The 27,426-nt window shown below is 38.5% G+C and overlaps 1 protein-coding gene and 1 long non-coding RNA gene across 2 annotated transcripts in view; both read right to left on the reverse strand.

Annotated features, from left to right (window-relative positions):
• LOC140927951 (uncharacterized) overlaps positions 1 to 27,426 on the reverse strand; it is a 75,971-nt gene that overhangs the window by 26,009 nt on the left and 22,536 nt on the right. The gene's annotated exons all lie outside the window — the stretch shown is intronic.
• Positions 10,309 to 27,426, reverse strand: part of LOC140926710 (cysteine repeat modular protein A-like) — a 20,003-nt gene continuing 2,885 nt past the window's right edge. The window contains exons 2-7 of the mRNA XM_073376418.1: positions 24,314 to 24,382; positions 22,956 to 23,036; positions 22,163 to 22,335; positions 19,367 to 19,507; positions 14,401 to 15,957; positions 10,309 to 10,769 (exon numbers count right to left, since the gene is read on the reverse strand). Coding sequence (XP_073232519.1) covers positions 10,549 to 10,769; positions 14,401 to 15,957; positions 19,367 to 19,507; positions 22,163 to 22,335; positions 22,956 to 23,036; positions 24,314 to 24,382 — 2,242 coding nt within the window. The 3' untranslated portion in view covers positions 10,309 to 10,548. The remainder of the gene's footprint in view (positions 10,770 to 14,400; positions 15,958 to 19,366; positions 19,508 to 22,162; positions 22,336 to 22,955; positions 23,037 to 24,313; positions 24,383 to 27,426) is intronic.

Genomic DNA, 27,426 nt, shown 5'->3' on the forward strand with positions numbered 1-27,426 from the left:
TTTATAACATCATTGAGTTAAACTTTATTCAATCAGGATTCTGAATCTTGCTTCTGATTAATTACAAATGGGTTCTATTTTGCTGTATCTGTTCAATTATACTTCTCAAGATATTGTATCACTGTAAATCGTATTACCCGAAAAGTAATAACCTTTGAGGCTAAATCTAATAAATCCCCCTGCGGTAAATTTAATAAGCCCTAACGATAAATTTAATAACTTGCCCCACCGTGAATCTTTTAACAAACTTCAGCAGTAAATTTAAGAGCACAGTAACTTGCCGATTAATTCGAAACTTCAACATTTTCGCCTCCGGGCGACCCCCGGGCATTGAACTTTTTGAGACAGGGTTGTTCGAATTTCCGTCCCATTACTGACGCTAATGTAGTTGTCAAATACAAGTACCATAGCGCCGGATTTGACTGTCAAATGCCTTTCCAAAAGAAAATGAATAGTTAATTTAAAAAATAAACTTTACATCTATCCTGGTGTATGGCTTTTAGTGAATGTTCCGAACACCTGAAAATGAGTTAGGCTTTTTTCTCCTCATGATAGTTAAAATACTGTGTGTAATATACTTTGTAAGGCAGTGGTCATGTTAACACGTTCCTTGACCGTTTATAACATGTCGCCCCTTTTAACTACAAGTGTTTCTGAGGTTTGAAGTTACCGAACTTTAATATTGAAATTCAAACTATAACGTTATTCTTTCTCTTACAAATGCCAACTTCATAGCACTACTCTAAAGAGTTAAATCTATAAAAAAAGTTCAAAAATAGGCTGTCGTTTTCGTCAAGAATCAATGGGACCTCGCACAAAGCTAGTTTCAAGTACTCATTTGGACAACATGGCGAAAAAAATAACATTGGTGTTTGTGGATTATCTTGCAAATATTTGTTAGTAATATAACTGAGGCTTTCCTTTTGTGATTGGTAAATATTGTAAATTATTTGATGATGATTTATTGCTGAACATGATAAATAAGACTTTTGTCGTTATTGTATTTGCTCAAAGCCACGTATTAATTTTCAGGGAAGCCATTTGGGTTTCCAACATCATCATAACAATAATAACTTTAATAAATTCCAAAAACAAACGTTCCGAATTACAATTGACAATTAGATAAAACTGAAAAGACACCTATTAGTAAAACAGCGTTTAAAACGACCAGTCCTAATTTGAGGAAGTACATACTATTAGGAGTGACCACGATTCATAAGCAGTCTTGTTTCAACTTCCGTTTTATTCAAAATGAACTCTTGTAATAAGGCTAAATGTGGACTCCATTGAGAAACTTTGGTCCAAGAAAATTAGCCTTTCGCAGCCCCGTCTGGAGAGTTACTTAGAAATGATTTTTATATTGAGAGTCATGAGTAGAGCGATGTTACATGAAATCCTCAGACATTAATCGTGATAAATTCATGCACTAAAATTTGTTTCTGTGACATAAGAGAAATTTCACTGTAAGAGAAGGGAGCATGAGAACTGAAGCTTTTCATTTCTTGTAATTTCATTTATCATAAACAATGCAGAAGATTGTCCTCGGGGAAGTTGTTCTCACCCTCGGAAAAGAAAAATGGAAAAGAGGTTTTACCTTGATTAGCAACTGCCAAACATTTAAGTCTCCAAGCTTCCAGAAGAGCAAACATCAACAGAATAACCAAGCAAGAAGCGCCCTTCATAGTTCGGTTGCTGTAATCGTGTCTGTAAACTACTGAGTAAATGGGGCGTAGATTGGCTTTAAAATCGATGAATATAAATAATTTATTGCAATTAATTTATGTCATTGAATTCAAATTTACTTTTAACGCAAAAAATATGCTTTAGAACACGTTAAGTGCTAGATATACGTTCATATTTGCAATAATTTTCCCCCTTTATAACATCATTGAATTAAAGTACCGTATTGTCGTACAAACACTAAGAAGTTCTCGCCCTTTTTTCAAGGGCCTAAGTTTTTTAATTCACTTAACAACGAGGTTATCAACTCTCAATCCCTGAAGATTAAATTATTGAGTAAATATGAAAACAGTTCATAGATCTTTCCATCTTCGACTTTTCGCCATCTTTTCTTTAATTGATGTTAAACAGCCCTAACCCGTAGTTCGAGGAGGCCTAACCTCTCATAAGCTCCTATAGTTTCTGTTAGGTCTCCTCGCCACTTCTTTTTTTCTCTCTTTTCCTTTATTTTTTGTAATTATTGTGTGGCAAATAAAATAAAATAATAAATAAATGAACTTTATTCAATCATGATTCTGAATCTTGCTTCTGATTAATTATCTGTTCAATTATACTTCTCAAGAAATTGTATCACTGTTAATTGTAATACCCTAAATGTAATTAACTTTAACGCTAAATCTAATAGCGTAGCGTGGGTGGAGCCCCATAGCTAAGGAAATGTGGTAATCTACCCACCCAAGAACATTTGGTAATCACGTGACCGTACACCGACCGTCCGCCCGCACCATAGCCATACCAATGTAAAATAACTCAATCAACAGTTACGGCAACCCAAATGCAACTCAAGGTTTTATTTGGAAGGAAATCACATGATCGCCCAGACTTTTCGAAAGAAAAAACAACAGCAAAGTCGTGTCTTTTTCGGCGTCATTTTTTATGTTTACACAAACGTGGATAACTCATAATAGAGAAAGAGCTAGAGCGGGTTATTGAAAATAAAGGAGATGAATTTCATAGGAAGAAAAACATGGAAATTCAAAGCGGCGGTGAGAAAATGAGAAATACTAGTGGCCAGCAGGTGAAAATGAGCGGTAAGTGAAAAATAAAAGCGAACATGGACACAGGAAACAAAATATTGGGTAAGCACACACGACAAAGTCGACAATTCCTCCATAAAAATAATGTGTGACTAGACAGTTTGACGTTTCAGTCGTACAAAACAGAGTTGTAGTCAAGCAAAACAACGGCAAGGGAAAGACAAAAAAACGTGCTGCACGTGCAAATTTGTTTTTTGCTAATTAGAAGAAAAAGGGTGCTGCACGTGCAATTTGTTTTTTTGCTAATTAGATATGTTAGTCTTGAAGCCATTTTCATTGTCGTCCCTGTTTAGCATAACACGATTTAATTTTTTTTGTTTATAAGTATTATTAACCAAAGCTTCGCTTTTAGCCCTGGCTAAATCGATATATATATATAATTCCCCTACCGTAAGTTTAATAAGCCTTAACGATACATGTAAGAACTTGACCTACCGTGAATCCTTTAATAAACTTTAACAGTAAATTTAATAGCACAGTAACTCGCCGATGAATTCGAAACTTCAACATTTTCGCCTCCGGGCGACCCCCGGGCATTGAACTATTTGAGACAGGGCTGTTCGAATTTCCGTCCCATTACTGACGCTAATGTAGTGGTCAAATACAAGTACCATAGCGCCGGATTTGACTGTCAAATGCCTTTCCAAAAGAAATAAATAGTTAATTTAAAAAATGAACTTAACATGTATCCTGGTGTATGTCTTTTAGTGAATGTTCCGGACACCTGAAAGTGAGTCAGGCTTTTTTCCATTCATGATAGTTAAAATACTGTGTGCAATATACTTTGTAAGGCAGTGGTCATGTTAACACGTTCCTTGACCGTCTATAATATGTCGCCCCTTTTAACTAAAAGTGTTTCTAGGGCTTAAAGTTACTCAACTTTAATATTCAAATTCAGACTACAAAGTTATTCTTTCTCTTACAAATGTCAACTTCATAACACTTTTAAAAGAATTAAATCGATAAAAACGTTCAAAAATAGGCTGTTGTCTTCGTCAAGTAATCAATGGGGCCTCGCACACAGCTAATTTCAAGAACACCTTTGGACATTATGGTGAAAAAAAATAACATTGGTGTTTGTTACGGTGGCCCATAAGTACGGTGGCCCATAAGGGACATAAAAACCCAGCTACTTATATTTGGGACATTTGAATAGTAAAACTTATTATTTTAGGTTTGCGGTTTTATTTTCATACCTACAATATTTTCCTTTGTTAAAGACCAAGTTTTAATTCCTTTTGACATTAATTTTTTTAAAAAACTCAGATTTTTTCAAAACTCAGGTTTTTTTTAAACTCAGATTTTTTTAAAAAGTACTCAGATGTTTTCAAAACTCAGCGTTTTTTTTTCAGAACTCAGGTTTTTTTAAAAAAATGAGTTTTGTTTTCAAAATCCGGTTTAAACAATGCGCATGTCATATACCTGTTGACCACGATTGCTGGTTCAAAGAAAATGAACAAAATGGCGTTGATGATCAATGGTTTTATCTGTTTTATGTTTCATTTTGTGCCTTTCACGTGGAACGAGCATAATGCCTCCGTACATTCCTGTGACATCAGGGAATTGTGTTACTTCAATCTTGATTGATTAACCGCCGCCTGGTAAGCTCAGTTGGGAGAGCGCCGGTCCGCCAAGCGGAAGGTCGCGGGTTCAAACCCCGGCCGGACCAACACTCAGGATCTTTAAATAAATGAGAAGAAAGTGCTGCCTTTGTAATGACATCTGCAAATGATTAGACTTTCTAGTCTTCTCGGATAAGGACAAAAAACCGCAGGTCCGGTCTCACAACATTTTCACTGATCAGTTCATGTGGAACGTAAAAGAACACACGCCACTGTTCGAAAAGAGTAGGGGACGTATTGACCCTAGTGGTGTGGCCAACCTCTCTTGACGGGTTGTGGGACGATTGGATAGGGATGGCACCTTGCATGGGACCTAAGAGTCCCGTTCGTGCCCATTCCCTTTGGGCCGTGACCTGTGTCCAGAAAAGCTAGTAGAACTAAAAACTAAGGCTACTCAGAAATCCTAGACTAGCTATGATTTCTTCTCCTACATAACCCTTTTGAAAAATGACCCATTATTGACTTGCCGCGATAATGGGTTTTATGATGAGGCGGGGCATTATCTTTCAGTGCAAGCTGCAGAGGTGGATAGTCAAGATAACGATAGCTGGCTAGGCACCACACACAGAGCGGGCTATAAATTCGTTAGCTTCGCTATCGCTCGCCCCCTTTTTCTGCCATCGCCGATCGTGAGCTGTTTAGCTTTTCAATAGTGAACATATTTCTTTCTCCGACCCTCTTCCATCCCCTTAGCTCCTCCTCTGCTCTTGGTACTTAATTCACTGAATCAAATAACTGTCATGTTGCACTAAGCGATGATTCTCGGTTAACGTGACACTTTAGCACTTGTAATTGGTTTGTAATAAACGCCACTTGAGTGGCAAATAATTATTACAAATATGTGTTTCCTTCATTCAGTGAATTCTGGCCGCGTGCACGAACGCAATTATAAATATTTCAGTTTATTGTCTATATAGCTGGTATAACGAGCCGCTCTCGGCATAAAAGTACCCTTTTCAACTGACAAATACTGAGTTTTATTCCGTGTACGAGAAGAAGGAAGCGTAGGATTTCTTAGTACTCCAGGTTTGAAGTATTGAAGTAACATTCAATCAAAGAATTACGGTCAGAATTTCCTGATGTCACAGGAAAGTACCGAATCATTATGCTCGTTCCACGTGACGGGCATAAAATGAAACAGAAATGAAATTTATTTCTGAAAGAAATAAATGGTTTTATTCTTAATGTGACTGATTAATGTGTCATTTCTCCAGCTGCCAGTGAGGGGGCGTTCCTGCCATCCTGAACATTATATGTATGTTTGTAAGACATGAAAGCGAGACACAAAGCCTCTCTCCTCACTACAACAAGAAAGTTGGAAACGTTTTTCCATCCCTTCAGTTCCCTCCCCTTTTGCTCCACTTTCATCTCCCGGATGGCGGGTGTGCCCTCATTTTTGCTGGGATAATCTTTTGAATATCCCAATTTTCCTAGCTTGATATGCTTAAAGGAAATAAACGGCCACTATTGTGGCCAAATTCAAAAAACCCCTGAGTTTTGAAAACATCTGAGTTTTTTTAAAAAACTGAGTTTTGAAAACATCTGACTTTTTTTAAAAAAAACCCTGAGTTTTGAAAAAAATCTGAGTTAAAAAAACCGTGCGTTTTTAAAAAACGGGCTGAGTTTTAAAAAAATGTTTTAAAATAAAAAAAAAATTGGGCTTTAACAAAGGAAAAAATTATAGGTATGAAAATAAAACCCCAAACCTGAAATGATAAGTTTTACCATTCAAATTTCCCAAAATAAATAGCTGGGTTTTTATGTCCCTTATGGGCCACCGTACATTATGCATGAAAGAATGTACAGATAAATCTGAAATCTAAAACCACCAACAGATTCAACACGGTGTGACTACTCGATCAACGATTTCTGATTTTTTTTTTCTTAACAAAAAGACCAATAAAATTCAGAATTTTGAGGGTTGTTTCCCGAGAGGTCAGGTCAGTTAAATCTATAAAACCTTGAGATTCTTTCATTCTTTTTGGAAGTAGATTTGATTGGACAAAATCCTTCCAAATGTCGCGGTTCGAGTAGTCTCACTGTCGTGGGGGAAACGCATGATCTGGTTTGACTATAAAATAATGACTCAGTGATCATAAGACGAGACTGATGTCTGTATACTGATTTTTGCCTTTAATTCTCCTCTTATAAAATTTTTACGAATTATTGTTATCCTTTAGATAGGAGAAGCCGATTTCATCTAATAATAACTGATTCTTCGATAAAATTTATATTCAAAACCCTCTGGACATTTTTCTCAACAAATATTAGAAAATGATCGTCTTCGGTTCCGTTTTCTTAAATCTCATGTAGACTTGCGGGAATGGGCTGCCTGCGCAATATATTGTCTGTTACAGACTAAAACCTTACTATATACGAGGAAAGCGCAAAGCTAGCGGTTTTGATCCGATCTGCTTTTCTATCTCGGCACCTACACGTCGTTTACTCTATGAGATTTATTCCTTCTTTTCTTTACAACGTATACTACGGTAAGCATGGGTACACAAGATATGTAGGGGTATACAAGGTATACAGTATTACTAGGGTAAACATGGGTACACAAGATATATAGGGGTATACAGGGTATCAGTATTACAAGGGTAAGCATGGGTACACAAGATATATAAGGGTATACAAGGTATACAGTATTACTAGGGTAAGCATGGGTACACAAGATATATAGTGGTATGCAGGGTATATAGTATTACTAGGGTAAGCATGGGTACACAAAATATATAAGGGTATACAAGGTTTACAGTATTACTAGAGTAAACATGAGTACACAAGATATATAGTGGTATACAGGGTATACAGTATTACTAGGGTAAACATGGCTACACAAGATATATAGGGGTATACAGGGTATAAAGTATTACTAGGGTAAACATGGGTACACAAGATATATAGTGGTATACAGGGTATACAGTATTACTAGGGTAAACATGGGTACACAAGATATATAGGGGTATACAGGGTATACAGTATTACTAGGGTAAACATGGGTACACAAGATATATAGGGGTATACAGGGTATCAGTATTACTAGGGTAAGCATGGGTACACAAGATATATAAGGGTTATACAAGGTATACAGTATTACTAGGGTAAGCATGGGTACACAAGATATATAAGGGTATACAAGGTTTACAGTATTACTAGAGTAAACATGAGTACACTAGATATATAGTGGTATACAAGGTATACAGTATTACTAGGGTAAACATGGGTACACAAGATATATAGTGGTATACAGGGTATACAGTATTACTAGGGTAAACATGGGTACACAAGATATATAAGGGTAAACAAGGTATACAGTATTACTAGGGTAAACATGGGTACACAAGATATATAGTGGTATACAAGGTATACAGTATTACTAGGGTAAACATGGGTACACAAGATATATAGTGGTATACAGGGTATACAGTATTACCAGGGTAAGCATGGGTACACAAGATATATAGGGGTATACAGGGTATACAGTATTACTAGAGTAAACATGGGTACACAAGATATATAGTGGTATACAAGAATACAGTATTACTAGGGTAATCATGGGTACACAAGATATATAAGGGTATACAGGGTATACAGTATTACTAGGGTAAACATGGGTACACAAGATATATGGGGGTATACAGGGTATACAGTATTACTAGGGTAAACATGGGTACACAAGATATACAGGGGTATACAGGGTATACAGTATTACTAGGGTAAGCATGGGTACACAAGATATATAAGGATATACAGGGTATACAGTATTACTAGGGTAAACATGGGTACACAAGATGTATAGGGGTATACAAGGTATACAGTATTACTTGGGTAAACATGGGTACACGAGATGTATAAGGGTATACAGGGTATACAGTATTACTAGGGTAAGCATGGGTACACAAGATATATAGGGATATGCAAGGTATACAGTATTACTAGGGTACATATGGATGCACAAGATATATAGGGGTATACAGGGTATACAGTATTACTAGGGTAAACATGGGTGCACAAGATATATAGGGGAAGACAAGGTATACAGTATTACTAGAGTAAACATGGGTACACAAGATATATAGTGGTATACAGGGTATACAGTATTACTAGGGTAAGCATGGGTACACAAGATATATAGGGGTATGCAAGGTATACAGTATTACTAGAGTAAACATGGGTACACAAGATATATAGGGGTATACAGGGTATACAGTATTACTAGGGTAAACATGGCTACACAAGATATATAGGGGTATACAGGGTATACAGTATTACTAGGGTAAACATGGGTACACAAGATATATAAGGGTATACAAGGGTATACACTATTACTAGGGTAAACATGGGTACACAAGATATATAGGGGTATACAAGGTATACAGTATTACTAGGTCAAACATGGGTAAACAGGATACACAAGGGTATACAAGGTACACAGTATTACTTGGGTAAACATGGGTACACAGGATATATAGGGGTATACAAGGTATACAGTACTTCTATGCTAAACATGGGTAAACAGGATATACCAGGGTATACAAGGTATACAGTATTACTAGGGTAAACATGGGTACACAGGATATATAGGGGTATACAAGGTATACAGTATTACTAGGTCAAACATGGGTAAACAGGATACACAAGGGTATACAAGGTACACAGTATTACTTGGGTAAACATGGGTACACAGGATATATAGGGGTATACAAGGTATACAGTACTTCTATGCTAAACATGGGTAAACAGGATATACCAGGGTATACAAGGTATACAGTATTACTAGGGTAAACATGGGTACACAGGATATATAGGGGTATACAAGGTATACAGTATTTCTATGGTAAACATGAGTAAACAGGATATACCAGGGTATACAAGGTATACAGTATTACTAGGGTAAACATGGGTACACAGGATGTATAGGGGTATACAGGGTATACAGTATTACTAGGGTAAACATGGGTAAACAGGATACATGGGTACACAGGATATATGGGGGTATACAGGGTATACAGTATTACCAGGGTAAACATAAGATATATAGTGGTATACAAGGTATAAGAGATAACATATTAGGGAGTCTATATGGAGACTACTTGCCCCAGAGACTCTCTTAAACCCGCTGACCGGGGACTTTTCTTATTTAGTTCGGCCATGTTTGATTTGAACGCTACGAGCGATTTGCAAGTTATTTATGACTATTTCTCACTTTACGGAGTTCTTGTAAGAAGTTAACTCCAGACAAGTATGTTAACTTTTTTTTTCTTTCTAATTCTATCGCGTTTATTTTATTGTAGAATGTTTCGTTTTCAATATATTGTTGTACATCGAGACGGCTGTTTTCTTTACCATTCTACAAACTTTAATACCTTTCTATCAAGAGGGTCAAGAGCAAAAAGAAACTAGGGCCCTTTTTACATGCCGAGGTCGAATCTGTGTTATATCAGCAGCTTTGTACTTTGCTTTTAATGAACAACTAACTGCTTCAGGCAGTCCGTCTTTCCTTGAAAACCCTGTCAAAAAGATTCATGAACGACTATAATAGGCATACAACAATACGTTGTCTATTTTCTTCATGATTGCGTAAATTGTGTACATTAATGAGAGCAACAGGAAATTAAGCTAGCTCTTTTAGCTAGCTCTTTTTTCCTATCTCAAGAGATTTTACTGAAACGAGGAGCGGGTGACAGGGAACAAGTAACGAGCACGTGGACAAGAAATTTAAATTGGGAACAAAATGTGCTTAAGCTCAAGCCCTATCAGTGCCTTCAGTAGCAATTCTCTTGTTTCAATCCCTCTATTCATTTTCCCGTTCCCGTGCCCGTTTCCCAATCCACGTTCCCCTTTCATCTCCTCTTTCTCCGCAATCATTTGTTTTCCCCCATCGCCATTCACATTTCTGTTGTTTCCCTCTACCATCACTAACATCTGTACACCAATAAAATGTCTGTCTCCTTGTCCTCATTTTCGCTGTTTTCTCCCCTCCTTCTTCTCAGTTCTATAGGTTTCCCTCCTCTTCTTCCACAACTTATATTCTTTCTTGTTTAACTGCCATTCACTGGCCCAACATCGATACGAAATAAAGAAACAAAAGCGGATTGCGTCAGTACCTACTATACTACTTGTATTGTTCAATTTAAAATATGACCTTAATTCACTTTGTTATTCACGGTGACGTCAGCCTGGCAGAACTCATTCTCCACCGCAATAATTCCAGGATTGTCGACCCGCCCTTCACTTGACACTGTTTGCAAACTAATATCGTTATCAGCAGCTTGAGTTTCCTGTGTGGTGTTCCTACAGCCAAAATTGAAACAGGGATTTCGGCGGAAATCCATTATAAACTGTATGAAAACGATAAGATAGCGAACTGCAAAAAATGAGAGTAAGAAAAATAAGAAAATTGTTCAAATAAGTTTTAGGTCAAAAAGACTTGACACAGTCTTGGGTAATTTTACCATTTAAAACAAAGACAATTGCTGGAAGAATTATCTTTAGTGTATATTAACGTTGGGTAGACTATTCAATTGATAAACTTTTTTTGAGGTTTTCTTTTGGTAAGTTTCATGCAGGCGTTTGGAAATCGTTTTCCAGACTTTGTACTCAAAAGTGTGTAACTCTGATATCCTGAGAATGCCACATGATCTTACAATAAGGGCAATCGGAACAGGAAAACCCAGAATTTTTTCTTGCGAGTCACCTTAACTCTTCATTTTTGATATATGTATGACAACCCCTCCAATGTGATCACAGCTAGGCTAGTTAGGAGGGGGGCTCTGGAAAAGGCGAATACACTCTTCCCCTTCTCATGAGCCGGTCCTTCTGTTGGGTAAGGAAAACAGCCGCATGCGCAGTCGTTCATTGCGTCGTCAAGGTTATGTGTAGGAGAGACTACATACGAAGAGCAAAACAAGACAAGGTGGTTTATAGAGCGGTTTTCACTTGACTGTCGTAAAACCAAAACCAAAGTAAATACACTAGCCAACCAAAGGGCGTAGTAAAACCAAAACCAAAACCAAAACCAATCCCTTTCGACAGTCAAGTGAAAACCGCTCTAAATACATTGGTTCATTAATTTCAGCATTGATTTTTGGTCAATTAGAGTGGCGTGAAAATTTCACTTGGCATAAAACCTTGCCATACCATCTACCCCTTAACACGACGGCGTCCGCTTTGGGCCGAACTCAAAAGACAGTCATTTCCTTATTTTTTTACAAACTTGTTGATATAAACAATCCGATACCGCGACCTAGTAGGGGATTTCCCGGTTTTGTTTCTTCATAGTTTTACTTTGTTAATATTTCTCATTGAATGCCTTTTAAGTGAGGGTGACTGGCGCTTCAAACACTAAATCAAACAAACAGTAACGATTTTTATATAAAAGCCGTTCAAAATACGTTTTTACCATAGAAATAATATGAATGATACCCGGAAGACCTGATGGACAAAACTTTTCATATCACACAGTTTAGGAGACGTTTAATGTCATTATGCGACGCTACCGCCACCACTGGGCAATACACCTGATTCTTGACGTTTGAACAAGATGATGCCGGATATTGGCGGCGTTGGTGTACAATTAGGGAGTTTAAGATAGAGGAACGCGGACATCGTCAAGCACGACCGGAAGTAAGAATAACCAGTGGAAGTTCACTGGGCATGACAAAAATGTCAGCCTTGGCCCGAGTTGGCGCGTTGTTGTTTTTCACAGACGTGATACAAAGGTGTTCGGCGTTGCTGGTGAAACGTGAGTACTTTGAGGGCCTTTATTGCTTTTTTACTTCGGCGGAGCGCGAAGTAAAGGATTTGCGACGCTCAGAAGTGTACCCAAGTTGACAATTTTGGGACAAGATTGGGCACGCGAAGTCTGTAGGTTTTCGGTTTTATTCTGCTATTTGACGAAGTGAAAGCCGAATTAGTTCGAGAAATCTTGAGATCACTTCGATTTCTTTGATTTATTCTTCAACTTTTTCGACAAGGAAAGAATTATTATTTTGCCTTTCCTGAGGTTTGAACCGACTCACCTGTGTGAACCGTCAGATCAGAGGAGACTCTAAGTTGAGGGATTAGCCGATTGCGCTACCGCAACCCGAGGCAATTCGGGATGTGAAAAATAGTTATGAAATGATGCACTAGTTTCGGGACAGGATTGGGCGCGCAAGTTCGTGACTTTTCGGCTTGTATCGGCTATTTCACGAAATGAGACCGGACTACTTCGTGATATCTTGATATCACTTCGAGTTTAGTCTTTAATTTACTCGAGGAATAAATAGAGGATATTACGTGACCGCACAGAGACACGAAATTTCTCTTCGAGTGTTGAAAAACATTAAATTTCATGAGTGGACACCTAAACGTGCTTTTGGGGGGTACAAAAGTTGAAATGATTTTGTTATATTTATTTCGGTATACTTTGGCCTGGCACACAACTGGATAATTAGCCTATCTTCCGAGATTTTGAGTGATTTTGGGATGAGCACTCCCCGGCTTCACGAGCAACAGAAAAATGTAAAAATATATTTCTCCCGGAATCCCTAACCCACTTTATTTCCTTTTCAGAATATGAATTGGACACCTCTGCAAGACCTTGTGTTGTGTAAGGAGATAATTTTCGTCAACCCCAACAGTGCCAAAAAAGTCTGTTCAGCGCAGTGCGCTGTGGCAGAAGATCGCAGAAAATCTCAATAGTGTTAAAGATCCTTGCTTTATTGTGGAAAAGAGATCAGTCCGGGATCACATTGCTATCCTCATTTAGCGATTTAAGAGACAAAAGGCACAGGAGTTGAGGGAGAGTGGAATGACACCTCGGCACACCGAGTTGGATGCTGCTATTGAACAAATTATAGCTATGGACCCATAAAGGTGTGCAATTAAGCCATTTGGAATCACAACAGATTGAAATTTTAAGCCATGAACTCGCTTGCACCTTTTGTAAACTACTCTCTGGTTTTGGACTGGTCGAGATATAGGACTAACGAATCCAAAGCAATTCCTCAATGCTGCTCCTTTGTTAAAAACTACTACCGCGTAATGTTTTAGCTGGATGGGATTTAAGACATTTAGATTCCAATCCATGATGCGATGTCTGTGATGGTCATAAACCCAGTCAATTACAGTATTATTTATCATGCAAAGTTCAGGTACTAGTCTTCCAAAAACTGGAATCATGTCAGAGATCCGACTTGAGAATGCAAAGCGCTTTAGAAGGATACAAAGGCCTTCAAAACCTTCGCCAATTGTGCCTTGATCACATTTGAGAATAGCTGGAATTTGGAGCTCATCGACTAATCGACCAACATGGTGCTTCTTTAGCCGAAAATTAGCTTTGCAATCACTTTGACTTTGGTCTTGCAAACTGAACCTCGGATAGTTGTCGTAAGGAAAATCTAAATTATCAGAAGAGTTTTCTTGATGAAGAAATAAGAATTCTGCATCGGTGATAAAGCCGCTTGCATGACTTATAAACGAAAACAGCTCGCGTCGTAAAAGAAAATTCTTAACTTAATTTTCCCGCCGTGAACGACCGCGAACACCGTATGTTCGACCCAGGCCCTCTTCGACCGTGGCGAAGAGGACCGCGTTTCTCTATTTTAAAGACTCTAACTTGGGACTTTAAGATCCAACGACGCGACGGCAACGACAACGTTGCTTAAAAAGTGAATTTGCCCTCTTCCAGTCTTTTTTCTCGCAATTTTTCCTACCCACCTACTTTGTCAAATGTAGGCGAACCTTCCGGGAGTTGAATTCCTAGGGACCATATCCAGGTTCAGAAAGAGAAATTAAATTTCGTCGTTGCTTGTTTACGTTCTCCATAAAACGCGAAATTAGGCATTTTCACGTCGTAGTCGTGCAAAAACGGGAAGAGAAATGTACAAACAAGTGTGATGCACGTGCAAAGTTGTTGTTTTGCTTATAAAACCTTTTTTTTTGACGTTCTCGTTGCCGTCCGCGTCGTTGGATCTTTAAGTCCCTAATTCTTATGACTTACTGTCCAACCTTACCAAACACAATGCTTATAACAAACGCATTCGTAACCAACAGCAAAATACCAAGGTCCTCGTTGTCATTGTTTGCACCCACGTTTCCAGCCACATCATCTGAAGGTATTTTCAGTAACACTCCAATCGAAAGATTGAATGACGTCACTAGAAGGGACGTCATTTGTAGACAATCTTCAAACCTGTCAGAAATGGGTCGAAATCTGCCATGAAGCATTGCGAAAACACCGGAAATCATTGCAGCAATACCAACTTGCGTACGACTTTCAGATCCTACAAAAACCACGCCAGCTGACAGAATAACTTTTCGCACCATTTCGATACTTTCCCAATACCAGCAGCTTGGCGAGTAGTTCTCGTGTAAAAACAAAACTGCAAACGCCATTTGATTCATGTTGGACCTGGTTTCTGTTATTGAGAGTTTTTTAATTCTATTTTGAGCCTGGTGATGGTTTTTCCAGACCAAGTATGTAAGAAAGATGGGAAATGTAACCACATATGATAACGATGCATATGCTGCCCACGTGTACTTTTTGTGCTCGTTGGTTCCGCACTCAGTAGTGTAGTCAGCTCTCAAGAAAGACGGGCATGTGCTGGATCCTTCAAATGGGCAGAGTTCATGGCAAGAAATAGGAAGAATCTTAAATATGTTGACACAAGTGGCTGGATAGGCAACAAACAGAAGAAACAACGTGACTTTCAGATGAGGCTTGTTGGATTCCATGTTTTCTTTTTCATCGCTTTGATGTCGTTTCACCTTCATCCAGGCCAACCTTAAAAGGTAGCAGAACTGCGGAAAGATAACTATGCACACGTTTGCCGCCACAGTAAAAATGAAATGGCTATAGGCATTCATTTTGAAATTTTCGTATACACAGGCCGGGGAAACAATCTCCAAAAAGTTAAGTTGGACAAATCTGATGTAACTCTCAAGGACAAATACCTGGGAGGGCCATCTGACATAAGAAAAAGCTTGCAGAATACCAGCTAGAACTTGGTAAAATCCAATAATAATCTTGACATGAGCAAGGAATATGTCGGCGATCGTGCGCCTTCCTGAAGTTGACAGGTTGTTACTTTTAATAATTACAAGGACAATAATGAGAATACTAAAGGCCAGCACTCCAAACTGGATCGCCATGAGCTTTTGTGTTGGACACTTGTGACAGGATATCGCTCTCTTGTAGTATCCTCGTCGACAGTTAGCACAAAGTGGTCCAGTGTAACTCTCAGCGCATTGTGAGTCAATTCCTCCGAGACAGGAATTTTCTCGTATGCATTTATAAGCTTTTGGTAGCTTACCATTGAACCTCGTTGTTCGTTCGTTGTATTTATCATTTCTAATAGCCAAGTTTATGAAAAGCTTGTAAGTAGATTTACTGTGGTTTCCGTCATGATCGCCCCAATTCCAGTAAAACCCACGGGATAAATCGAGCTTGTCATCGGAGCACTCGACCCCTTTACCAGAACAAGCTGTGCAGGGTCCAAAACGGTCAAGACGGTAGTGGCCTTTTAAACACCAACATGCTCTAAATCCAGCAAACATTGTCGTATTCGTGCCTAGAAAAGAGCAAAATGCATTCCTAATAAATAGTGTAAAAAAAATGATGCTAACGTTATCAGCCAGGCCGGAAACGCCCATCTGCAATGACCTGTTGACAAGATTACTCTACCCGTTCAACTTTGTTTAAATTATAAATTTCCAAATGATTCATTAATTCAAAAGGGAGAGCAAAGTTGGTACATGGTGAATGCACTTCTGAAAAAGCGGAGACGGCTGAGCCCTAATTAAAAAAAACTCAAACCATGAGAGAGTCTTTAGAGTGAACGAAGATTCAATTGCTAGATAAACAAACGTATTGTACACAAGCTTTTGATTTCAGCGCGGAATCTTTATCAAGTGATGGAGGTGGAAAGTTTGTCACTTGATTTATACTGTCAATCACGTAACAAAACATCCCGGTAGATCACGAGGGGCTTGTAGCCCAGCATCTCTGTGTAATATTGGAGCCCTAAAAAATATGTTGATGGCCTCTTGACTCTTCTTTTAAACATTTCGTCTTCGATTCTCTCACAACGATCAAGGAGGTGGTGATATCCAAGGTGTAGCCTGAACACTTGAGTCCATCCCCTATTGCCGCTGTTGACGCCCTTGTTACCGCAACGTGTTCCACAAATCTCACTCCAAAATGTCTAGCTGTCTTCTTAAAGTAGAAATTATCACAGCCCTTGAACTGAATTTCATAAATCATCTTACAATTCTTTTCCCTGGGTGGCGGATCTTTGGATGGACCAAATATTGTCTGATGTAGCTAAATGGATTGTGGTAGGTGCCAACGGCTTGTTGTCTGAAAAATTTTGTGAGCCTTCTTGAAACCCTTTGTCCGTAGGAAATGGAGGCGTTTACACCCGAGGTTCTGGCGGTATTCAGTGGGATTTTAAACATCCATCGGTTGTAGCTGCATAATTAAATGCTTTATTGACTTTCCTCATAGAGGCTTTTCAAACACAAGAATTAAATTTAATTGCATACAACAATAAAAGGTATTAGTAAAATCCAACTAGTGGGCTATTATCAGCGCTGCGTTCTGACTGGCTGAGCTACTACTAGGCTATGTTATAGCCCACTAGTAGCGACAAAAAGCGCCGGCCTGGAAAACCAAAACAATGGCGCTGAATCGCGTTTTGCTAGCTAAAGTTGTTTTAACTCGATATTTTCGACCAACTAGTTGGATTTTACTAAAACAATTATTCTTCTCGCCCTCCGGCCTTCGGGCTCATGGGCTATTGACTCAGAGCCCATTCGGGCTCGAGGAATAATTGTTAAATAGAAGGTCCTCTGACCATTAGCAGTCATGAAAAGTGGAATGTTCAGTATCGGTGAACTTCTCGTGGCACACCTGCTTATTTCTCCTCGCTTAATGAACTGGGAGGAAAGGTACTTCGACAGGCGGAATTTCAGGCATTTACAGGACACGATAACGTTTCTAAACTTTAACTGAGTTACTACGGGTAGCCATTTAAGTTCTTTTAAAACTGGTGTGATGTGATCATATTTGCTGGTATTGGTCGCAATTCGAGCAGTACGTTGTATTTTACTTCAATTACTTATGACGTATTCGCCCATACGTTGGAACAATAAAAAAGTTTACTAAAGACTACAGCATAATAGTTATTAGGGTGCGTTTGTCAAATAAATGCGTTGTGCGACTTATTTGACTGAGACAAGGCATACAGGAGGAGACAGTTTTGATAACGTGTTCGTCATAGGTTAGGTTAGAGTCCAGGATCACCCCAAGGTCTTTAGCGGTGTTTTCCGGTACGAGTTCTCTTCCCATGAAAGTGAGGCTGGGAGTGACCAATCTGGAATGCTTTGGCCTGCTACCAAACACCATAGTATAAAACCATAAGTTTAGTTTTGCTTGGGTTCAACAATAAAAGGTTGTTTGAACACCATTGGCCTATTCTGTGCAAGTCATCTCCTAAGTCTATAAAGGCGTTTACTGTAGCTTTCATTTTGAAGGTTATAACTAGCTTAGTCTCGTCTACATAGCTCTGGACGCTGCATTCTGTGGTGCTGATGGAAGATGATTTGTAAATGCTAGATAAAGTTGGTCCAAGTATACTTCCCTGCAGAACGCCCCAGTTACTGGGTAAGGGCTCTGACAATGTTAAATGGATTCTTATCACTTATCGTCTATCCTTAAGGTACCTACTAAGCCACTGGATAACTGAGTTCGAGGCTTGAGATTGAGGCGCCTTCATCTTCCAATTTCGAGATAAGGGTTTCGTGGCTGACGCTGTCGAAGGCCTTGCTCATGTCTAAGAACACCGCCAAAGTCAACATCTTTTGGCTTATTGGTCTAAGAATAGTGTCAGTTGTTTCTGACACATCTTTCCGTCGAGTTCCATTTTTTGTTGCCGCTTTGAGTCTTTGTTACTCTATCACGGATTTAATTGCAAATAAGAAGTGAATTGATATGTGTACGACCCTTTCATAAACTTTTGATAAAACAAGTAAGGCAAGGACAAATACAAACCGGAGGACAGACAGGGAGCAGTATACAAGATCAAATGCTGCGACTGCCAGGCTTCTTACATTGGTGAAACCGGCAGAAACCTAAGCACGCGACTGACTTAACACAAACGATCGACGGGGAAAAATATTGACGTCAACAATCACATTGCTGAGCACCATTTACAGACGAAACATTAAATTGACTGGGACTCTGCGACATGTATAACGTATTCTACAGACTACTATCAACGTCTAACTTTAGAAAGCTGGTTTACTCACTTAGAACAAACGCCACTGAATCGTAGCCAACAGTTACCAGCGCCGTACAAACGACTTATTGACGAGATCAAGCAAAACTAACTACGAGAGAAAGACTGGAGAACTTACAATTTGACTAACAATAGACGGATCGAAACGCACCAATTACTGATTACGAGTCTTCATAGCCAATAAAATCACGGCTTAACTGACAGACAACCAATAACACCTCGACGTAATTGACCAATCAGATCAATAACCAGAGTATAATACCATCAACTGACGTGATACAACTCACTTTGACTTTGAAGATGACTACCGCAGAGGATGTCGAAATGTCAGTCACTGTCAACAACAACAGTCTTATTCAGGACTACGTTCACGCGGACGATCAAACTCAACCTACTTTGGAAATTGGTCTGTTGTTATTTGCCAATTAATCGTTGGACTTACAATGTAACTCTTTCTGGCTGCTCCCTTCATGTTTTGTGTTGTTTATGTTATGTTTTGGCTACCTACAACAGAAATATCTTCTATTCTAAAAAGCCTGGTGATAGAGGATTGAATCTACCTTTAAACAAAATAAAGCAAAGAAAAGACGCAAATGTGTAGACAAAAATCTTAAACCGATGGAAAACTGACACCCCATTTCTCCCTCCTGACAATACCGATACACTTATATGACGTGTTAACCTTCTGGACATGCTTTACATTCCCATGATGCCTTTCCTGGTGCATTTTTTGGGTGGACAAACGTCCCAGCAGGGCAACGCCTACAGCCATTTCCATCCAATGTCAAACCAACCGCTGCAACGGAATCTTGGTAAAAGCCACCTAAAATGTTTTAGGACAAATGAATAAAAATCACTCTTGCTCATTAGTCATGCACTATTGGCCTTTTACGTACTTTGGTTAATTTGGTTCGGCCTAAATTTGAACGGGGCCTTAGGGCTACCCACGTGATATCGGAATGACTTTTATCTTGGAACAAGTTCATGCTCTCTCCACATTTTTCTCTGTATACTGTTTCCATGGTACCGAAACGAAATTTCGTTCCCGTACAAGTCATGGTGGTTTTCATTCCGAATGAAATTCTCCTTCTGGTACGAAATTTTATTCTGGTATCATGTAAACTGAAAATGAACTTTGTTCTGGATTGAAAACTGCAAATCGTGTTGTCTGGGGCGAGTGGCGCATAAGTATCTGATCTGGAACGAAGCCGTTCGATTTTATCATGTGAATGCAGTGCGAACTTCACTCTGGTACGAAACTCATTCCGGAATGAAAGTCATTCCGGTATCGTATAAACAGCCCCTTAGTTTCATCCTTTCAGAAATCTTTGAATTTGGATTCTCAATTCAGTGATGTTTCGCATAATCGAATACCATCCAGCTACTTTTACACAATACAGGCAAGAAAGTTAATGGTAAGGTAAGGTAAGGTAACGCCTTTATTTAAAGAGGGTAAAAACGTGACAGTTATTAAAAAACTGATAAACTTGTGGCCCTCTATAAAACATAAAAACAAAATTAATATTAAAATAATTTTACACTATCATTATAAAAAGATAAAAATTAACATTAAAAGGCGCAATTTAAAAACAAGTAAAATTAGTATTTAGAAAATTAACTATCTAGAGTCTTATTCAGAAATTTTAACTATTTAAAAACTATTTACTATCTAAAACAAGTTATTTTACAGACTTAATACTTATAAGACATTCAAAACAATTTAAAACTTTTAAAAAGATATTCAAAATTACTTGTCTCTTTTTGCTTAGCGATCAAATTCGTATACAATTTCTTTTTAAAAAAATTCACATTTTTCACCTTCTTTACGTCCATGGACAGTTCGTTCCAATTTCTAATAGTTCGTACGCTAAAGGTCCGGCCTCCTTCTGTGTTTTTCTTAAAAACAGGACAATGAAAATTCAAATTCGCAAAACGAGTGGATCAGTTACGAATCTCAGAATTTGTCTTCAACATAGTATTAATATAATCTGGAGTTGTACCCTCTATTCTCTTAAAGGCTATAGAACATCTACTTATATATGCCTCGATAAAAAATGGCATTCAGTTAAGTTCATTAAACATAGTTAATGTGCGTGTTGTTCTTTCAGCGTCCAATATAATGCGAGCAGCTCTCTTCGGCATCCGTAAGACTCTTTCTAGCAATTCTTTATTACACGATGACCATATTGGACTCAGGTATCATTATTTATTAATCATTTGTTATTTGACAAGAGACTATAAAGGGGACAGAGAGGCCATCCCCCATATACACCCTATTCCATAGGTAATTCGTCTCGAGTTATTTTTAGAATCGGGATAAAGTAACCTCGCGCGAGGCGTGGATGTTTCGTGGAGGTTTCGCATGACCAAACGCCGTGTAAAACATGTCGGGCGAGAGGCAATGAAAGCGTAAAAAGATCGAGAGCATTCCTGAATATTGAAGCGAAATGAGTCGGCGCTCACCTGGGAAAAAGGAATCGCTGGACTCTTTGACAACCCGTGAAATCAGTTTAACTCGAAGTTGTCGTAACCTCAGTGCTTTAATAAAATGAGAAATTTCGCCGGTCTATTGAAACGGTCGTTTGTACAATTTAGGGAGTTTAAGATCCAACCACACGGACGACAACTAGAACATCAAAAAAACAATAGGTTTAATTAGCAAAAAAACAACTTCGCACGTGCAACACACTTTTTTGTTCATTTCTTTCCCGTTTTTGCACGACTACGACGTGAAAATGCCTAATTTCGCGTTTTATGGAGGACGTAAATAAGCAACGACGAAATTTTATTTCTCTTTCTGAGCTTGAATATGGTCCCTTGAAATTCAGCTTTAGGAGGGTTCGCCTACAGTTGACAAAGTAGGTGGGTAGGAATAATCGCTATAAAGACTGAAAAAAATAAACATCAAACCAGGAAATTGCTCTCTTCAAACTGTACATTATAAATGATCCTGAGAGAATATTCAGTGTGTTAAGGATTTCCCTGCTCTACTGTTAGCTCTATACAAGAGAGGAAGGGCGATTCTTTTTTAATTTCGGTTTCGCTGACACAGCTTTCGCAGAAATCTCGCTGTAGTCGTTTTCGTCGACAAAAGGAATAGCAAAATCGCTCTCCGCGTCTTCCCCCATTTTGTTCTGCGTCATTTCGTGAAGGACGCGTGGCTCTCAGCGTGGGTCATCCACGCGGAACACGTTCGCGCTATGTGATTGGCTGTTGTTTAATCCCCCTCGAGATCTGTGGTGTTAAAAATAACTCGAGACGAATTACCTATGGAATAGGGTGTATATGGGGGATGGCCTCTGTGTCCCCTTTATAGTCTCTTGTTATTTGACGATGTCTTTTTACCATAAGCACAAAATTGGCCAACATCCACGTGAAATATAGCCCCGTGAATATAAGAGAGTAAACGTAGGTTTTCTCAACTTGGACTTTGCAAGGAATATGAAGGCAACTTATGAGTTGTAAGTGATAATTGTACCTGCTGGACATTGATGGCATCCCGTAGATACACCATCGCCTCGTGAATAAGTTCCAACGGGGCAAAGATCGCAAACCCAAGGGCTTTTATCTTGGCACCGAAATCCATTTTTTTCCAGTACATCGGCATAAATGATACCTCGCACTGCAATTGACGGTACATTATCGGGATATCTAGCAAGAAGTAACAGTTACAAGAGAAAAGCTTTTTAAGCCAAGGTTGTCATCTGATCAAATGTCAGTTTAGTAGGATCATATCTTAACATATAGCTAGTGGATCAATGAACAATTGAATTCCCTACTCTGTACAGCCAGCAATTATTATTCAAAGACCAAGTGTTATTTAATTTGCCCTTCGTTTGTGATGGTGTTCACTGTTGTCCCTACCCACCTCAGACCTTCAGCGCACTTACGTTTAAGGCCCCTCCACACGTATCCGTATAATTTTGAAAAAGAATTTTTTTTTCGCCGCACGCAGCGTATTCAAATCGTTTTCACCCATCCACACGAAAACATTAAAACGATGGAGAAATACGATAGCATTCCTTACGGGGCATGTGTCACGCTAAAAGTATATGATGCTTGACATCATCGTATTTGAAAACTTCCCTTTTCGTCTGTCCACACGTAAACTAGAAGCTGGCATTTTAAAAAACTCTACTCTGGAGAGCGTTTTTGTTAAGGTGCGTTTTCGGTGACCATTTTCACCGGTTACGTGTGGATTGTGGGCCAAACTGGAGAGAAAAACCTCCGTTCTCAAACAAAAGCGGATACGTTGGGAGTCATATACTCACATGTATATTGTTATATTAGGTCTTTGTTGTTCTTTTGCATCGATTGTTGCTGATGACAGACCAGTGTTTTTGTATAAAAGCCTGTAATTTATAGGAAATAGAAGTTAACAGGAAAAATTGCTAATTGAAACAATTGAAAAAAAAAAATGGCATAAGAATAGTTCTTAGTCTCTCCTGGGTATCAGAGTCTTACCTAGAGAAACTGAAGTCAATACTTATGCGAAATTTGGGGTGTAAATAGGATGTATTATGAGCAGTATGAAAGAAGCCAATGATCTCCTTCGCAAGGTTACATAAAACATCCGTAAGATGACAAGAATTTGTAAGTATCATTTTAGAAGGATACGTTGTTGTTTCAGAACAATACTTAAGAGCCCTGATATCTATGACATTTCCTCTATCAGTAAGGAAAAAAAGAGTAGTCTTAAAATCCGACTCAGCACTGAGATTGCAGCTATTGACATGTAGTACGACCTATAGGATGCTATTGACTATCATTGACCCCCAAACGTAAGATGGAGTTGTTTATAAGATTTCTTTCCATTGTAGTAAAGTGTACATCGGCGAAACAGAAAGATGCTTACATGGCCAGATAAAAAACAGAAGAGACACAAATGTCTTTCACGAAGTTAGACCTCAGCCGTTTTCAGGCAAAAAAGACTATCGTATCTGCTTTACCTTACGCGAGTTTAGCGGATCATGGACCGCAGAACGTATCAGGTCAATTACTCTTCATGGATGTTTTTGTTGATTGTTTAAACTAGTTCAAAGCACGTAGGTTTTTAGTCTACAAATACTGTATGCGTTCGTTACTTTTCTAATTTGTGAATGTCTTGGAAAGCGGGTATTCTCTGTTTCGTGACCAAGCACGCAATTAACGAGTATGTACGTAAGTACGTAAGCAAGTGAATGTTCAATAAAAAGTAATGAGGAACAAAAGTGCCTGTTGTGTAGATGGAGTTTCTTTCCCTTAGCTACTAAAGTAGTGCCATGCAGCTTTGTTTAAATAAGTACGGCCTAGCAATCAAAAGTACTCTCTATTCTGATGGATCAACGTCATTGCTGAGTTTGAGAAGCAAGATCATTTGCGGCGCTTTACAGCGAAATATATTAAACAATAATGAAAGTCAGTGATAAACTGTGTGCTATAAGCTCAGGTAGACCACTCTCCGTTCGTGTGCAGAACCCTCTTAGGCATGCTTCAAAAAATCCCATTTCTTATCTTTTATTTAAAAAAATGCTGTGTACATTTCGCGATTTAATCTTCAAGTTACCCAGTAGTAAACAAGTTACCCCATTTATCGCCTCTTGTATTTTCTAATACAAGAGGCAAGACAACAAAAAGAAGACCTACGCACAGTTGTGATAGACGTGCGTGTGGAAATGATCCTGGTTCAAAGAAGGATATTTCGTTGTCAAACATGTACCTGCAAAAAAAAACCCAGGTGTATTGATCTCAACTTAGGTTAGTATCAAGATCTAACCCCACCTCTTGTTGACATTAATAGAGTGTAATATGCAACGCTACTTTTTTGTTTCTGTTACTATTTACCCCCTCTATTATATTATCGCAACACCACTTGAGGGAGAGGCTAGTCTGGCTCAGGACCAGAATATTCCAGTGAAACTTTTAATGATACACAGATATTTTTCAGCCACTTTGTTAAGCATGAGATTTTTTTCTGCGATCAAATCAAGCAGTGAAAGTGGCCCTTTCAGATAGTGAAGTAACTTGATATACTAAGACCTTTAAAGTGACTTCAGTAAATGAGGTCACCAGTTTTCTTGCTCTTTTCTACGGCCACTGAAAATTCAAAACTTAAAGGTTTAAACTTTAAAGTTTGATTTTGTTTGAACGGATTTGATTTCAGTATACTAAAACGCAAAATGTAACCATATTCTTCAGGCTCCTTGGTCATGAAATAGTGGAATTTTTACTGCGGAAATGCCACTTGGCGATAAAAATAAATTGACGGCTCTGTTGTAAACTAAAACATGCAATGACCATGATTTCGATTTCGGGACTACCTCAATGACACAAAAGAGTGGCAAAAAAGAGAGGAGAGGACGGGCTTTTGACACAAGAGTTTGAAAATGGAAAAAAAATACTGTCAACCAACAAGATGGTAAAAAAACTGACCAGGCAGACTGGCATTTTTTGGATTACCTGAGCTAAGTAGTGGATAAGGCACCGGTTACGCCGTTTTTTTGCGGATTAAATTAACTTTTTGTGCGGCATAAATTAACGCCGATGACGTCATGCATCTCATTAAGATAGGATGATGTCATACTTTAAATTAAGGCCTATGACATCATGCATCTCATTAACATAGGATGATGTCATAGTTTAAATTAATGCCGATGACGTCATGCATTCCATTAAGATAGGATGATGTCACAATTTATTTGTAGCTGGCAAGGAACAAGTGACATCAGAATTTCCTAGAGTTGACGTCATCAAAAAATGTTGAGATCATAATCTTTAAAAAGAAAAGTGATTTTTTATATAATCAGCTATTTGCGATAGTTTTCTTATTGGATATTGTAGAAACTGTTATGTGTTCAAATTTTCAACATGTTATCTTTGCAGATTATACTAAATGAAAAGTCTTTAATCATTAAATTTTTTTCACTAAAAATCGGTTATAAACAAAACTAAGACACGGAGGTTAACTAAAAAATCTTTACTTCAAAAGAAGGGAAAAGGAGGTTAAGCGAATGCGAAATCGTTTTAATTTTTCAGGCAAAACATGAAAACGAGGTCGAAGCTCAGCGAAGCGAAAAACTGCCTATCAAGCAAAAATATCAATCTTTGTTTACTTGACTCTGTAGAAAGTATTGCACAGGGTATGAAAATTCTACAGAAAACAACAGGTGGTTCTAAAGTAAACCCTAACTCTTTTGGTTCTTAAATAAACCCCATTCTTGTTCCTAATGAGTGGAAAGTCTATTTATAAAAATAGGAATAAGAGGTTCGGATCGCCTAGCAACACATGTCTTCTTGTTTAGCGCTAAAAATCGGATATATAAACAAAACACACAAACACACACATACACAAAGTGGAGCTGAAAACTCTCTATTTCAATTTTGACTCACCATTACGAAAGCGTTTTCTCCGTTCCATCTCGAGGAAAGGACTAACTATTGAAGTCTCAGCGCTTGAGGAGCTTATGGTCGCCGTTAGTCAGTTAATTATGCGGGTTAACAAGCCCAATCTTGAATATAAATTAGTTCATCTCTACAGCTAGACCCAAGGGAGCACCTTGACGTATTATTGTAAAAACACAAACAATTAATAACTTAACAAGGATCAATTAAAACACGCGACAAATAAATGGACAAGACACGAGATACAGTTTTAAAAACTTTATTGAAAACCAGTGGCAAAAAAAAGTCGAATACACAGCGATTTGAAAGAGATGGAAATTAATCATCTTCTTCGCCCATGGAGTACTTGTAAGGTCTTATGCCGAGTTCGTTTCCTCTGTTTGCCATGAGCATTATGATCATCCAAATAATTTACAAATTGAATCCGACGCCTTTTGCGCTTCGGGCCTTGTGATGGGGTTTCTACTGTGGGAGGAGGGGTCAGGAAACCAGGATTTAAGGTTAGTGGTGGGGTGGAGCTTTCGTTTTTAGGTTTTTGTAAGATAGCCGCTTGTGTTAATTTAGGTGTTACGTTGAAGGGGTTAATGGGAGTGGAGAATGCTGCCGTTGCTGTCGAAGAATCTTGTGTGCTTGATGTTAAGTCTGGAACAGTGCTGATTATTTCTTCCTGTCGTGTTCTTGTATTTAATTGTTCTTTAAAAGCCAGGTATCTGTTTTGCTACTGAAAGTATCTCTTAGCTTTTTCATCGTCCCGAAGATCGTTTCGAGAAAGCAAGTCATCCATGTTGCCCTGTATTTCTTGCATAGTTGGAAGAAGGGGGACAGGCGAAAGATTTTGCTGCTTTTAGATATTTTAAAAGCTCTTGAGGAATATTTTCTTGAAACCCTGCTTTGTTAAAACCTTCTTCACTGGGCAGGACGTTTGTTCACAGTCGACAATTATCTTGGGTAGTAGTTTTCAGATCAATCAGCAGATAACCAAAAGGTCTTTTTATAGCCTCCTCGTACTGATTTAAAAAGAAATCAGTTTGCCGGGGATACATTTGCTTGGCAAGAGTCAAGATTTGCAATTTGTCTCGTGGGTTCTTGAATAACACCAGATAATGGCTGTTTAGGCTTATGCTGCGGCTACCTTTCCCCTGATGAAATAGATTCTGCACGATATAAATCACGCTCAGATTGCGATGATGAGAACCACGAGTAAAGAGGTTCACAATTCGCTTGTCTTTACTGGCGTCAATCATCTGATCATCAAACACGATCAAATTTCGTTTGTTCACGTCAAAATAGGAATCCTGCTCCAAAGCCGTAGGAATTCCCTTGACGAATTCAATGTTTGGTATGGCGACTAACATTTTGTGT

This window comes from Porites lutea, chromosome 2 (assembly GCF_958299795.1).
Source record: "Porites lutea chromosome 2, jaPorLute2.1, whole genome shotgun sequence".
Classification (NCBI taxonomy): Eukaryota; Metazoa; Cnidaria; class Anthozoa; order Scleractinia; family Poritidae; genus Porites; species Porites lutea.